Source organism: Priapulus caudatus, unplaced genomic scaffold, assembly GCF_000485595.1.
Source record: "Priapulus caudatus unplaced genomic scaffold, Priapulus_caudatus-5.0.1 Scaffold186, whole genome shotgun sequence".
Classification (NCBI taxonomy): domain Eukaryota; kingdom Metazoa; phylum Priapulida; class Priapulimorpha; order Priapulimorphida; family Priapulidae; genus Priapulus; species Priapulus caudatus.
Genome location: NW_014577247.1, coordinates 139,796 through 153,122, shown reverse-complemented (window position 1 = coordinate 153,122; position 13,327 = coordinate 139,796). Strand labels below are relative to the sequence as shown.

General features: G+C 41.4%; 2 protein-coding genes and 1 long non-coding RNA gene across 3 annotated transcripts in view; 2 read left to right on the top strand and 1 right to left on the bottom strand.

The window, feature by feature from the left end:
- The first annotated feature begins 485 nt into the window (after positions 1-485).
- LOC106806919 (death ligand signal enhancer-like) lies at positions 486-7,118 on the top strand. The gene is made up of 10 exons (XM_014809091.1): positions 486-629; positions 2,528-2,678; positions 3,896-4,025; positions 4,199-4,447; positions 4,683-4,772; positions 4,927-5,052; positions 5,257-5,406; positions 6,180-6,266; positions 6,734-6,896; positions 7,057-7,118. The coding sequence occupies exons 1-10, from the start codon at positions 599-601 to the stop codon at positions 7,116-7,118; spliced, it is 1,239 nt and encodes a 412-aa protein (XP_014664577.1). The 5' UTR covers positions 486-598.
- Positions 7,119-7,382: 264 nt separating this feature from the next.
- LOC106806939 lies at positions 7,383-8,571 on the top strand. Its single transcript, XR_001393602.1, has 2 exons — positions 7,383-7,412; positions 8,055-8,571. It is a non-coding gene; the product is annotated as an uncharacterized LOC106806939 (long non-coding RNA).
- A 64-nt stretch (positions 8,572-8,635) lies between these two features.
- The window catches only part of LOC106806938 (replication factor C subunit 3-like), a 9,324-nt gene continuing 4,632 nt past the window's right edge, over positions 8,636-13,327 (bottom strand). The window contains exons 2-8 of the mRNA XM_014809121.1: positions 11,890-12,095; positions 11,666-11,763; positions 11,131-11,312; positions 10,812-10,948; positions 9,830-9,928; positions 9,251-9,320; positions 8,636-8,960 (exon numbers count right to left, since the gene is read on the bottom strand). Of these exons, the coding sequence (XP_014664607.1) occupies positions 8,772-8,960; positions 9,251-9,320; positions 9,830-9,928; positions 10,812-10,948; positions 11,131-11,312; positions 11,666-11,763; positions 11,890-12,095 (981 nt within the window). The 3' untranslated portion in view covers positions 8,636-8,771. The remainder of the gene's footprint in view (positions 8,961-9,250; positions 9,321-9,829; positions 9,929-10,811; positions 10,949-11,130; positions 11,313-11,665; positions 11,764-11,889; positions 12,096-13,327) is intronic.

Genomic DNA, 13,327 nt, shown 5'->3' with positions numbered 1-13,327 from the left:
TTTCAACAACTTTATTTACATTCGACGATTCGTAAACTAACGTAGCTATTAGTATTACTGACATTATTGTCATTTCCGCTTTTTCTGACGTTTTACTTGTGTGCTACAGACCCAAACGCACATACAAGAACAATGTCTAAATGCAATACCTGTCAAGTGTCAATGACAATGTGACAACAAAGTTACAAACTTCCTGGAACCTCTCAGTGGTCGTTTCTTCGAAGTCGTAATCTAAACCAAAACTAAATTTCTGCACGCGAGTCATTCGACCGCAGCAAAGTACTGTTGAGTGCTGAACAGTGCTTTTACCTGGATGACTCCTGCTACTTCCTATTGCTTTTACCTTAAATAGCATGTAATACACATTGGTAGCATATCATGTTATTATACCAATGTATATTATACTTATAGTTATAGGATATTTATTTACGTTACCAGTTTGTGTCCCAGAAACAAAAGTTACGTTTGCTGCCCAAAGAGGGCGCTGCCTCAAGGTCTCACGCTGACGATGTTTTGATCATAAATTTTCGTGTATTTTACGCTCAGCCTCCTGCACTGTTAAACATGTGCAATTCGTTACGTAACTTATATTAATAATATGTGGAAAATTATTACGTCCTTATCAAGAGGTGAGTATTTATATAGGCCTAGAAGCGGCAATTCTTCTGCCTCTGACTTAGCCACAAGTTCCCATCTCGCTTAACACTACGTGGCGTGGCCGTGTAACTAGTCGGAGAGCCTGGTCGGTTTACCTCTGACTCAGAGTAGTGACGGTGCTACGGGCTACTACTAGTACTAGTAATAGCTCTAAGTAGTAGTACTAGTAGTACTAGTACCACTACTACTACTAGTACTAGTACTAGTACTACTACTAGCAGGAGTAAGATAATATAGGATCACACAGCCTATATTATCTTACTCCTGCTACTAGTAGTACTATAGCCCGCTTACATTAACTGCCGCTGGCTGCCGCTAGCTGCCAGCGGCAGTTAATGTAAGCGGGCTATAGAACTAGAGCTACGTCACTACCACCGTACCACAGACTATCGCCTCGGGTCGGGCCCTACTGTAGGGATACTACCAGGAGTAAGATAATATAGCCTATAGGATCCTATATTATCTTACTCCTGATACTACTCGTACTACTACTACTACTACTGCACGAAGGGTCGTTGTCGTAACAGGTACCGTACTACAGATAAGTACCCGAGGTAGTTTTAGGTTGTTTAGTATTATGTTTATATTTTTATATGAGGTATGTTTAGGGTTAGGGTTAGGGTTAGGGTTAGAGTTAGGGTTAGGGTTAGGGTTTGTGTTAGGGTTAGGGTACACTTCTGTAGTACAAGTCTGGTACACTTTGTGTATACATATATGTACCTCGGGTACATATCTGTAGTACCTGTTACGACAACGACCCCTTGAGCACTACTACTAGTACTAGTAGCAAGAGTAGATAATAACACAAGAGTGTGACACCCGATTCCCGCATTTTTAACCGATTTTTCTCATCAAAATTCGTGTGAAATCAAGCGAGCGTCGAGCGAATTTTGGCAGCACGCTTTCCTACCTGCTATATATTTATGTGTCAGTGTGCAGCGGCAGCCAGCGTGGCTTTGATAGTAAATAGATTTCGTATTTATTTAGCATTATATTTTATTGAAACGCTCCAAGTGCCTGCATGTGAACTATATCATATGACCTACCAGTAATTTTGCAGGAGGCAGCATTAAAATTAAAGGAAGTGTATTGTGCATTGTATTTGTACACAAAGGACACTTGAAACAATGCGCAGTTTCAATGCCTGTGCATTGTTGCATATTTCAGCCTGGGCAGTGTGACTGGACAGTGCTGCCACCTATCGATCCATAACCACCCCCTGCTACTAGCAGAGGGGGCGGTGAGCCTGTGCACAGGCGTGTTATGACGTGTTTTTCTGGTCACGTACGGGGCTAATTACAGGGTTACTGATTACGGATAGAAAAAAATCCCGCTCGCTCTCCCTGTCTCTCATGCACGTTCCGTATAAAAACTTGCCTTACATAAAATGCAAATATATTACTCCATATACAGAGCTGTCTGGCGGGCTGTAGTGTTTGTCGTCTGTCTGTAAGGCGAGCTGCCCGCACACAGATGCTGTTACATATGCTGGGGGCGAAAGAGCGAGAAGAGCGGGTATTGCCAAATACAGTGTTCGCTCTTGTAACGAACACAGCCCTCTAGTATTACTACTACTACTAGTACTAGTAATAGCTCTAGAACTTTGCTGTATTATGTATAACCCTTCGCTCCGCCACAGGCCTGTGCCTTTGGCAGAGCGAAAGGCTAATCCTATAGTGTTCTAGAGCTAACCTAGTACTAGTAGTAGTGTATAAACCTAAGCGCTTAAGCTGACATAAACCTAGCCGTTGAACGCACAAATCTGGTCGTGGGTGTAAAGTATTAGTATTACCACTAGTGAACCACTAACATGCGATTCCATGCTAATTCTGAATTGGTTATTATATGTTAATTTATTTTAAATGTGAAGGTTTCAGACAGGGTTGGCAACCAAGTGGCAGTGCTTTGTGGCAGAGTCCACAGGCACAACAGCCTTTGACAAGCACCGGTGAAGGTTCATTAAACCCTAACACAGTTGCTTCAACTACTACTTGCAAGGGCCATGATCGTCACCTTGCCAGGTGCTCACAGTTCTGTCATTGTTATAGAATTATTTAAATATATTATGTGGTCAGTGCTCGAAATAAGAAAAAAAATGTGGTTGTCCTGCGGACAACCCAGGCATCAAATCGGGTTGTCCGCAACAATTTCTGGTTGTCCCAAAAAAATATCCCCAAATCTCCTATTTTCAATCACATAATAATATGGTCAGAAAACACCCAAAAACAGTGGTGTAGCCAGGATTTTTTAACAAGGAGGACTGCACAAAATAGTGGATGACTTAATATTTTAATGGTCCTCCACCTCCCTCTCCACACCCTACGGCTCCTCTACCTTCTCTGCAATCTTTGTTTTGGTGCCATGCGAAAAGGCAACATTTTTGTTCATTGTTCTCTGCTTCCCAAGATATGTAATTGTTCAGTGGCGGATCTAGGATCTAGGATCTTTCGGGGGGTGAAAACAAGCGCGGGGGTATGGGGGTTCTCCCCCACAAAATTTTGAAATGTAGATCGCAGGAGATGGTATTTGCGGCACTTTTGAGTACATGTACAGCCTTCATTCTGCCTACGACAATTCTCTTTTTTTTTAACTTTTGGATCAACATGAATCCCCACTGATGTTTTGTTTGCATGGGCAAAGCCATCGGAAAATTCAAATAATAATGGAATAAAAATACCAAAATGTAGGGGTGAACTTGCTCTGTTTGCTGGTTCCAAATCGACTTCAGCTCTATAAATCAGAAAACCTGACATATACCAGTGTTGGAAATAGCAGCTAGTATGCGTCGCTTTCCCACACCATAGATTAATGGCGGGCCGCCAGGCTATAAGTGCTCTTGGAGAACCCGTGAGAAAAACATAAATAAAGTGCGTTTTTCGTCACCTTTTTTACTTGGTTGTCCACCGGACAATGTCTCAGACTTGTTAGGTTGTCCGGCGCAAATTCTGGTTGTCTCGGACAACCGGACAACGCTTATTTCGAGCACTGTATTATGTGGTGATTCCTTCTTCCTGTATTGAAAGAGGTGTGCTATCTTTCACACCAGCCACCAGGGCAACCTCTGACCAGGAATGAACTGTTTATTACCGGTACTTATTATTTTTTACCATTATTTATCTGTTGTTTAAGCCTGATCTGAGGACTGTCATCTGTAAGTGAAGGGCCTATATACTTTATTTGAGCGCAAAACTTTCGATAGACCAACGTAATCTAATAAACTATGTGTGTGAATTTCCAGACTTGGAGATGATTCCCATACGCATAGGGAGAGCAGTGGAGCTAAAGGCAATAAGCAGAACAGTTTCCAGCAGGATAACTGGCAGTCAGCCTTTCAGCTTCATCAGAGACTTTATGGAGCATTGAGATGGGTATGTCTAAAGGCAAAGTCAGACGTAATGCTGGAAGTTTCTGAATTTGCCCAGTAGCATTGATTACTTTTTATACCAAGCATTTGCTTACCCAAGCACTAACGTGTAGGTAACCACAGCACTTGGAAGTATCATTACCTGAACGTTAATATTACTACGTTTTTATCAACCAGGGAGCAGCATTTGTGCTTTGCATGCAACTCTGGAGGCCACTACACATTCACAGGCCGTGTGACAAAGAAAAGAAAAAGCCATGTATTTTCAAGACTTTAGTTGCCTTTACACAACCTCAGGGCATCCGCAGGGCTATTCTTCCGCAGAATAGCAGGTCTACACAAAAGCACAATCAAAATTACTCTACTGCCGACGAACCGAGAGGAAATTCCTCTGTTTTACAAAAGACTAATACAGCTGGCAAGAAGGTAAAATAAATGCTATTATCATCCATATTTATGTCAATTTTGGCTGTTGATTACTCAGTGGTCATGGCGATTTCTAAATCTGTGTAATGGGAGCTGATAATGGTTTCATCACGTAACAAGTTCAACTATATTTTGGCATCAATGTGTATGTACATTGTTATTTGATATTGGCTATGTATTGTTGCGATTACAGTTAGGGTCCTTCACAGTAATTTCATTTCATTCTCACAAACAGGAAGGTGATGATCACTTTAAGGCTGTCAAACTGAAATTGGCTCATGGCACCAATATTGTTCACAACGTCATTGGACTGCAGTTGGTTCAGGTATGTAAGCTGGGTTAATTACGTGCCCATTGGTTAAAAAACTGTACTACAGTAAATTAGACTTTCTTACAGTAGGTAAAGCACTGCTGTATAATAATTCCATCCCACTATGTAGCCCCATCGTGTCATTAAACTGTGGCTCTTGTTTCGTCAGGGTAGCAAATTTGAATCGGCTGTGAAGTGGTTTGAGACGGCCAGCCAGGATGGCTACAGCAAGGCTCAGTATAATCTTGGCGTCTGCTACGAACAGGGACTTGGTGTCAAGCAGGATGTGAAAAAGGTATGCATCAAGTCTTCACATTAAGGAAAGAGCTCACTTTTGGATTTCTCACACATTTATTACAGCTAGCTATCATGGATACTTGATCCCTCACACGCCCCAATAACTTACATGCCAGATATCCATAAATATTGCTGTGTTGGCAACACTGTCAAACATAAACCTTGCCAATCTAAATCATACTCTCACCTCTACTTTTTATAGGCAGCAGAATTCTACCACCAGGCGGCTCAGCGAGGCCATGCGATGGCTCAGTATAACCTAGGGGTTCTCTTTCTTGATGAGCAGTTCGGGAGATCTGAGGCGGAAGCACTAGAGCTACTAAAGAAGGCTGCATCTGGTGGTGTAATTCAGGTGAGCATAAATTTTTAAAAAGATGCAACTTTCTGAGTAAGGTGACTGGAAAATATCAAGGTGGTTTTCGAGTGAGCCTTTATGTGCCTAAATAAACTATCCATTGTTTTGTGAAGAGATTAAGTACATTAAGTAACTCAAACAGAGGTGACTTTAAAAATGGATGAGCTGGTGAAGATCTGATACAAATGCTATTAAAAGTACATACATATCGCACTTCGCTCCCTATAATTAGATGTGCCAGTGCATTTAATTAGACACGTACACCTTTACTTAGAAAGTAATTAATAATCTGAAAAGGTTTGACTGGATACTATCCCTCCCCACTACCAGGTTCATGGTCACGTTCTTACCCTTCAAATTCCCTGTATTCCATAAGCCCTCCCACCATCAGCATTGGTCCGTATATAATGTAAGCTATTTCACTGACTGACGGTGTATAATATACCATACCATGGCTTTTCGAAATCATAGCTATAATAATGTCCTCTATACCGACCCTCAACGTATAGAAATCTTAGGGGTGCACCGGATCCAACTTTTTAAGTTCTGGCCGGAACCAAAACCAGCCGGAACTTGAAAAAAGTTCCGGCCGGCACCGGAACTTTAGCTGGGAATAAACTTGACAGTTTTGGCCCAGTATTGCGCAAACTCACTCGGCCTGAATGAAATATCATTAGCAGCTAGATGGGCACATAACTCAGGCGAGCAGGAATGCATGTAATCTATCATACGTGGCTGAAACACGATGGATTGTTGCCTTGTTGTTTCAGGCACAGTCCTATGTTGGAGTACAATGCTTGGAGACACATGACTACGACACAGCTTTCTCCCTGCTGAAAACTGCCACTGAGCATAAGGTAGCCCCCACATGCTGCATAACCGGTTTCCTGGGTTAGCAATAAACTTCCTAGAAAAAGTCACGGGAATTCATGTTAAAGTCTGCAGCTGTATAAGTATCCATTATTGTCCAGCTCAATTTAAATTCGGTCTAAAATGGCATGTGCCTTTCTTTGCCTTTCTTAGCACAGTCAAACTTGTAAATAAGGATTGCTCAAGGGGAATGGCTGTGTCATATTTAAACAGGTGTCAATTCTATGAAATTGTTTCACTGTATAGTTGCCATGCAAGGAAAGCATCCAATGACAATGACCGTGTTATTTATAGACAATTATCTATTCCACAAAGGTGTTCGCGAACACGGGTTTGACAGTATTCACCACTGACCATTTTAATAAGTCACTTCAGTCAAATAGCAGACTCAACTCGAGTAAGCAGCAATGTGCAATAGAAATTACACAAGATGTGAATTTGTGTATGCGTGCAGGATCAGGAGCACCGTACTACCTGGGCATGTGTTACGAGAATGGCTGGGGCACTGCGGCAGATCTGCAGCAGCGGCAGCGGAACTGTACTCAAAAGGCGGCGAATGATGGCCATACTTGCTGCTACTCACAGCCTTGGTTATTTCTATGAGCACGGCTTGGGAGGTGAGCTCCACACGGTCCCTACAACGGTCTCAAGTTCTTTTAGGCATGAACTTGTTTTTCACGTCATCAGCAACATCCTCGCTAACATTTGCCTCTGCTAAAAAATATGGCTTTGATAATTTCTCTCTTCGATGCGAAAATACGCCGTCGTGTCTGTTAGTCACACTGTACCTGTTCGCTGACGGTTACATTGCAAACTGGTGCTATTTGTATGATGCCTAAGACGTTTTTGAATGAAAATTGGTAAAAATTTACATTTATACATTTGTGTACATGCGACAGCAGAATCACACGACTGTTTGCGCTGCTACTTACAAATATATGTCACTTCCGTTGCTTCTTTTAGTTGCAAGTAGTAATGCCGTTACTCGTTTAAATTGCTGCAGGATTAATGGCCAACAATGTCATTTGCCGCAGGAACTGCTACAAAATTGCGCCGCAGATCTTGGTGATATCGTCAGCGCTCACCTTGATTTGGAGAAGCAGGGCTTTTGAAGCCATTGCGTAGCGACAAAGGTAATTTACCCATTGTAATACTCCACTAATTAGCAGTGTTGCAGATCTCGCAGGCCGGTTTCTTTGGTCTCGGCCTCGCGAGTGCAATGATCGGACTTGAGCCCTCCTGACTTGAGGACTCAGGTCGGGGCGCGCTCGAGGCCACTACATAGTACATAACCTGTACATATGTAAACACGCAGTTTACAAGAATTTAAACTAAAACTCCTACCTAATACAAACAAGTGACAGCATCCAGGTGGCAGGAGACCACCGCACATTTTTAACAAACACCTACATAGAAGTGAGCGGCCTTGTCGGTCTGTGCCCCCTTTTTTTTATCAAACTGGACTCGGACTCGGGGGGGGGGGGGGTGCGGACTCGATACAACACTGCAATTAATAATGTTGTGTAAATATTTCGATCTTACAATGCACTAATATCCATTTACATGTGTATGCTATGCAGACCTCAGGGGCGTGTACAGGATTTGTACGCAGGGGGGGGGGTCTAACCGTAACCCAAACTTGCAAGCACGCGAAGGGGGGTCTGGGGGTCTGTAACCCAAATCTTCAAAAACAGCGTAATTTTTTGAAATTAGACCTCTTTAGATGCGTTTTCTGCACCCTGGACCTTAGTGTCTCTATCATCACTCTTTTTCAGATATGAATCACAATACTGCAAGGCTGCAGCACTCTGCATCTTTGCCCAATTTTGGTTGCCATAGCGACAACAGCAGTATCCCACCGATTAGGGTTGGCTCTCCTTCGTCATACCTTGATGTTTTACTGCCAGCTTGTGGTGATCACAAATCCCAAACGTTTCACAGCACTGATGCAGACGAGTCTCGAGATGTGTGGCAGGGGAGGTTTGGAGAGCTATCACTGAGTCAGGTTTCATACAGTACTTGTTCAGTGGACGAAGCAAGGCGCACTACCAGAGGAATCAATGTGCCAGCGAGTGTACATATATGTATATAACAAACTGCATTACTTTTGCTATAAGCCAGCAAGAAGACCTAACATTTCAAGTTTGTGCAGTCCATGTATCTAATGTGAAATCTGATCCATTGTACAAATGAAGCTAATGTTGTGCTCTTGTGTCCTTCATTCGAAAGCAGTCTAAGTCACATATGAGGTGTTAGAAGGAAATTACAATAAATTTCAGTAGTACAATTTTATGATATAAGTTTTACTCATGATTCGTAACCATTTAGTTGCAGTAGGCGGTAAACAGGTTGAAAGTTACTTATACATCATTGTTTAATAAACCCATTGAAAAACACATTGAACATCAAGTCGTATAACCTAGATTTAGTACAATACACATGCTGGCATACAAACACACTAGATCACTATCACACTATCAGTAGTGCACATACTAAAATGCATCCATCAGGGTTTCCTCCATAAATCGCATGTAAATACTCATGAATTTGGCCACGAATGCCTCCAGATGGTAAATGGCTTTCTGTCCCTGCTGTAACTTGTGCTCGTACTGTGCTGCCATCTGTGTGACTTCGGCTTTCAACTGGCCATCACAATTGGAGATGAGTTCTGTGAGTAGACCCTGCAAAATGTCAAATGCCAAATGTTAATACACTTCTATATATATTATATACTAAACACGTGACCAAGGTAGGTAAATATTACTAATGAAAACAGTTTAACTACATCACTACAATAATTTTTCAATTAAATTGAACAAACCTGTTTAAATGTGCAACAAAATGTGAGTGAGTAAACTAGGAAATACCAAAATGGGCTTAAACGTATGTAGTAATTCTGCTTATTGTGCATATTGTATAGCAGAGAACACCGGCCGTATGATGTATGTGCTCGGAATGATATCAAACGTACCTTGATAATGATATCGGAAGGAATGCAGTGTGATAGCAGCTCATATAGTCTGCCTCTAACCTCAAACAACCTGAAAAGTACCACAAATTGGCATGGAAACCAAAATATAAATAGCTAGGGGTGGGAAGATTCATAAATATATCGATGTATCATGATAAAAACGTTGACGACACACGTAATGATACGTTTGACCAAACACAATATATGTGTCTATACTCTAATGACTAAAATCTATAGAAATTAGTAGCATAGTGTCATCTAAAAACAAAAGAAACAACACAATTACTAATTCCATAGCAGTTGTTTACTAAGTGTTCAACGATACTGATTTGTAAGCATTCACATGATTAGTTCCGGTTCATATCATCCCGGTTGGGAGTATAGTTTGCTAGGTAGTTTCTCTTGGAAGTATCGCGATACTAATCGTATTGTGAAGGCTGTGTCGTGATACGGATCATATCGTGAGCTACCCATGTCGTCCCACTCCTATTAAAAGCGTGTACCACCAAAAAAGTTTATGCTTAGTAATTGAGTCAATATCACGCAAGCTCAATGAAAAAGCAGTGCACTAATGCTTACCGTTTTGGGCTTTGCTCCTGCACAATCATGTTAGCAGTCTCCCTCAGGTACAGTTCCCAGTCTGCTTCCGTCACCTCCTGGTCTTCACTGAATGGGTACCTGCCCAGGTAATCACCATGTTCATGACCGAACGTCAGCCGCTTACATGTGGTAACTACATGTCACCTGATTAGGGACTGGACTAAACACCTCAATAAAATGCAGGGTGCGAAATTAACCTGAGTCCGGAGTCAAATACTCCCTGATATACTGTCGTACTCCCTGATTTGACATATGCAGGAGTCCGTGTGACTCCCTGAAAATTCTGCCATACTAACTAGTTTGTTCCAGAGCACGGCCTCGTGGAATGTTTCAGTAAATGCCCAAAGAAAATTTGGCAGACGTGCAACCTCATGAATCTTCAAAATAAGCACATGCGTTATTGTTAATATCTTTAGTTTTGAACTTCAGACTGCAGACTTCCTCATTTTGCTGCGGACTCTCTCTTTTAGAGGGCAGGGAGTCCGTTGGACTCCCTTGTTCACAAGTTAATTTCTACCCCTGAAATGTAATGCGTATCCTATTGACCTATCTCTCTAAGTAAGATAACCACGCCCTCATTTGGATGTGGTCGCTATGTCAGTCAAGCCCACCCAGTTTGTACGTGTTCTTCAAGTGTGTCATGCATGATAGTAGAAATGTGTAGGTATATACTATTATTTATGTGCTTACTCTTATAGTAAACCCTAAAATTCTAGGGTGTAGCTGGAGTGGAGCTGTGGTTAAAACCTAAACCTATAACAACCTTAAAACAATTTTTTCTGCCCTAATTTATTCATTTGACGAAAGTTAATAACCCGGGGGTGGTTTAGTAGATAAGAAAATCAGAAAATCACTACATCTGTTACTTAAAGAAAAAATTAGAGCACTTCTCTCATGTACTTTAACTCAGGAAAGAATTTTATTATTAATTTGTGTGCAGTCTCCACGAATATATACTCACTGCTGAACCCTGCATGCCTCACACATCAGCAATGCTCGTCTCAGGTTCCGACCACTTTTCTCTGCTATCCTCTTCGCCAGCTGTGATGGAAGCGTGAGTCCTTCTTTCTTGCATACGTTTGTCAGGACGGAACACATCTGTAAGCCCGCATCACCGTTTTAACAAGTCTCACTCAGCAAAACTGGCAAGACACTTCCAAATGACAAGATTGACAACAACACTGCATGCAAGCCATAGTGGGCAGCTTGCGAGAAAAACACTAAGCAGTTTGGTCCTTCAATTAAACAGATATTGAAAGTAAAATGAATACTATAACTACCTCGTCCACAGAGGGAGCTGGCACCCTTACAGCGAGGCATCGACTGCGAATAGCAGGTATTACTTTGCTGGTGGAGTTACAGCACAAAATAAGCCTGCACGTGGCCATGTACTTTTCCATAGTGCGCCGTAGCGCGTGCTGTGCATCCTTTGTCAACCGATCCACCTCTGTCAAAATAACAACTACAACAACAATGAATCGATCAGTATCCAAAACAAATTTAATTATGAGTCAAGCTGTGTTATATAATATACAGGTAAGCAAGTGGGATAAACTGGAATCTGAATTGGGTGATGTGGGCCATTAGACATCGAAAAAAATGTAGATATAAAAAAAATCCTAAGAGGATCTCTAGAAGTAGATCGCACAGTAGTGTGCTAGATATAAATCAACTTGCCAAATAATATTGTGTTCATATATTTTTTACCATTTTCGATGTTTGAGTAAATGAACATTAATATATATATTAAAAAACTTTACAATATATGAAATATTTTAAATAAAATCAGCCTGTAAGTCCAGTTAAATTGCATACCTTTGAAGTCTCTCTGTTGGGATGTTTCCAATTGCTGTGACTGGGCAACTGTTTTCAGAACCTCCTGGATAACAACCCTGTCCTGGTTACCAACATCACTGAAAAACAAACTTGTTCTTTTAGCACTAGTAAAGTTGTACAGCTGCAGGTCTAAGTTGGAGTTTCAGTCACTGAATCGCTGCATTGTGATAGAATCTTTAGACAATTGTCTACCACCACTATACCTCGGATTGACCTCTATATGGTAGTTGCTAGCTATTGTCGTTATCTCCAGCTTTTTTCCAGATGGTGCTGTGAAATTTTGATGTTCAATCCTTAGCTTTTCCACACCAGCACCATACAGCTCTCTTAGCAGACACATGATGCGAGTTTTTTTCCCAGCCCCGGATGGACCGTAAATGAGGAGGTGCGGAAAGTCACCACCATTGACCTGAAACCAATGCATGTGAACTAGTATTACTATTTAGGCCAAACGAAAAAATACCTTTGGTTCGGGTCACATGGATTGTGAAAATTAGGGTAGGTAGGTAGGTATAACATTTTTTATTTATTTTTTTTTCTGCAATAAACTGACACATAAATATATAGCAGGTAGGAAAGCGTGCTGCCAAAATTTGCCCGACGCTTGCTTGATTTCACACAAATACAGCACAAATATTCCACCATTCTACTCCATCATTGTGTCTATTTGAAGAACAGTGTTCACTTGCTATAAAAACATACTGTCTGTGTTTGTAACCGAGCTGTGTCACGCGAAATCACACAAAGCCTGACAAAATTCTCGCATTCACTCCTGTTGCGCAGTTTATGTAAATGGCTGCAAGTACAGGGCTATAGGCGGCGCACTGCATTTTGTGAAACTACCACGCTGCTTTCCAATTCCCGGTACCAGCCTCGATCGATCGTCAAAGTCGCCAGTGGAGCGTTGCAAAAACGTTGCAGCATTGCGTCACAAAAATGAGGTCACGAAGAGCGCCGGTGGGTGTTTCCTGATTCTGACAGCCATTTACATAAACTTCGCAAAGGGAGCGAATGCGAGAATTTTCGTCAGGCTTTCTGCGATTTCGTGTGACACAGCTCGGTTACGATCACAGACAGTATGTTTTTATAACAAGTGAACACTGTTCTTCAAATAGAAACAAAGATGGAGTAGAATGGTTGAATATTTGTTGTATTCGTGTGAAATCAAGCGAGCTTCGAGCAAATTTTGGCAGCACGCTTTCCTACCTGCTATATATTTATGGGTCAGTCTGCAGCAGCAAGCCAGCGTTTGTTGCAGATGAGCATTTGGACGGCATTTGCAGGAAATTGTCGGCAATAAAAGGTGAAAGAGAGTATAGAAACATTAAATTGACTACGTCACGATTTTCCATGGTAAAATTTGTAAAAAAAAAATTCCCATTTTTTTACATTAAAAATAAAAGTAAGAACTAACGTTACTAAATATATCCTCAAACTCTCACCTGATAAAAATGATTTTACGTTGGTTAAATTTGCAAAAATCTAGACGATTTGGTAATTTCTGTTGTCTAACACTATTCCCCCAGTACTGTTCAGATACTGGCGTCTCTCTGTTTTTCACCGGCAAATTAGGGCATATAAAGAAGGTATATTAAAGGCATAATTCGACCATCGATTATGCAATTTTAACGAATGCTACAG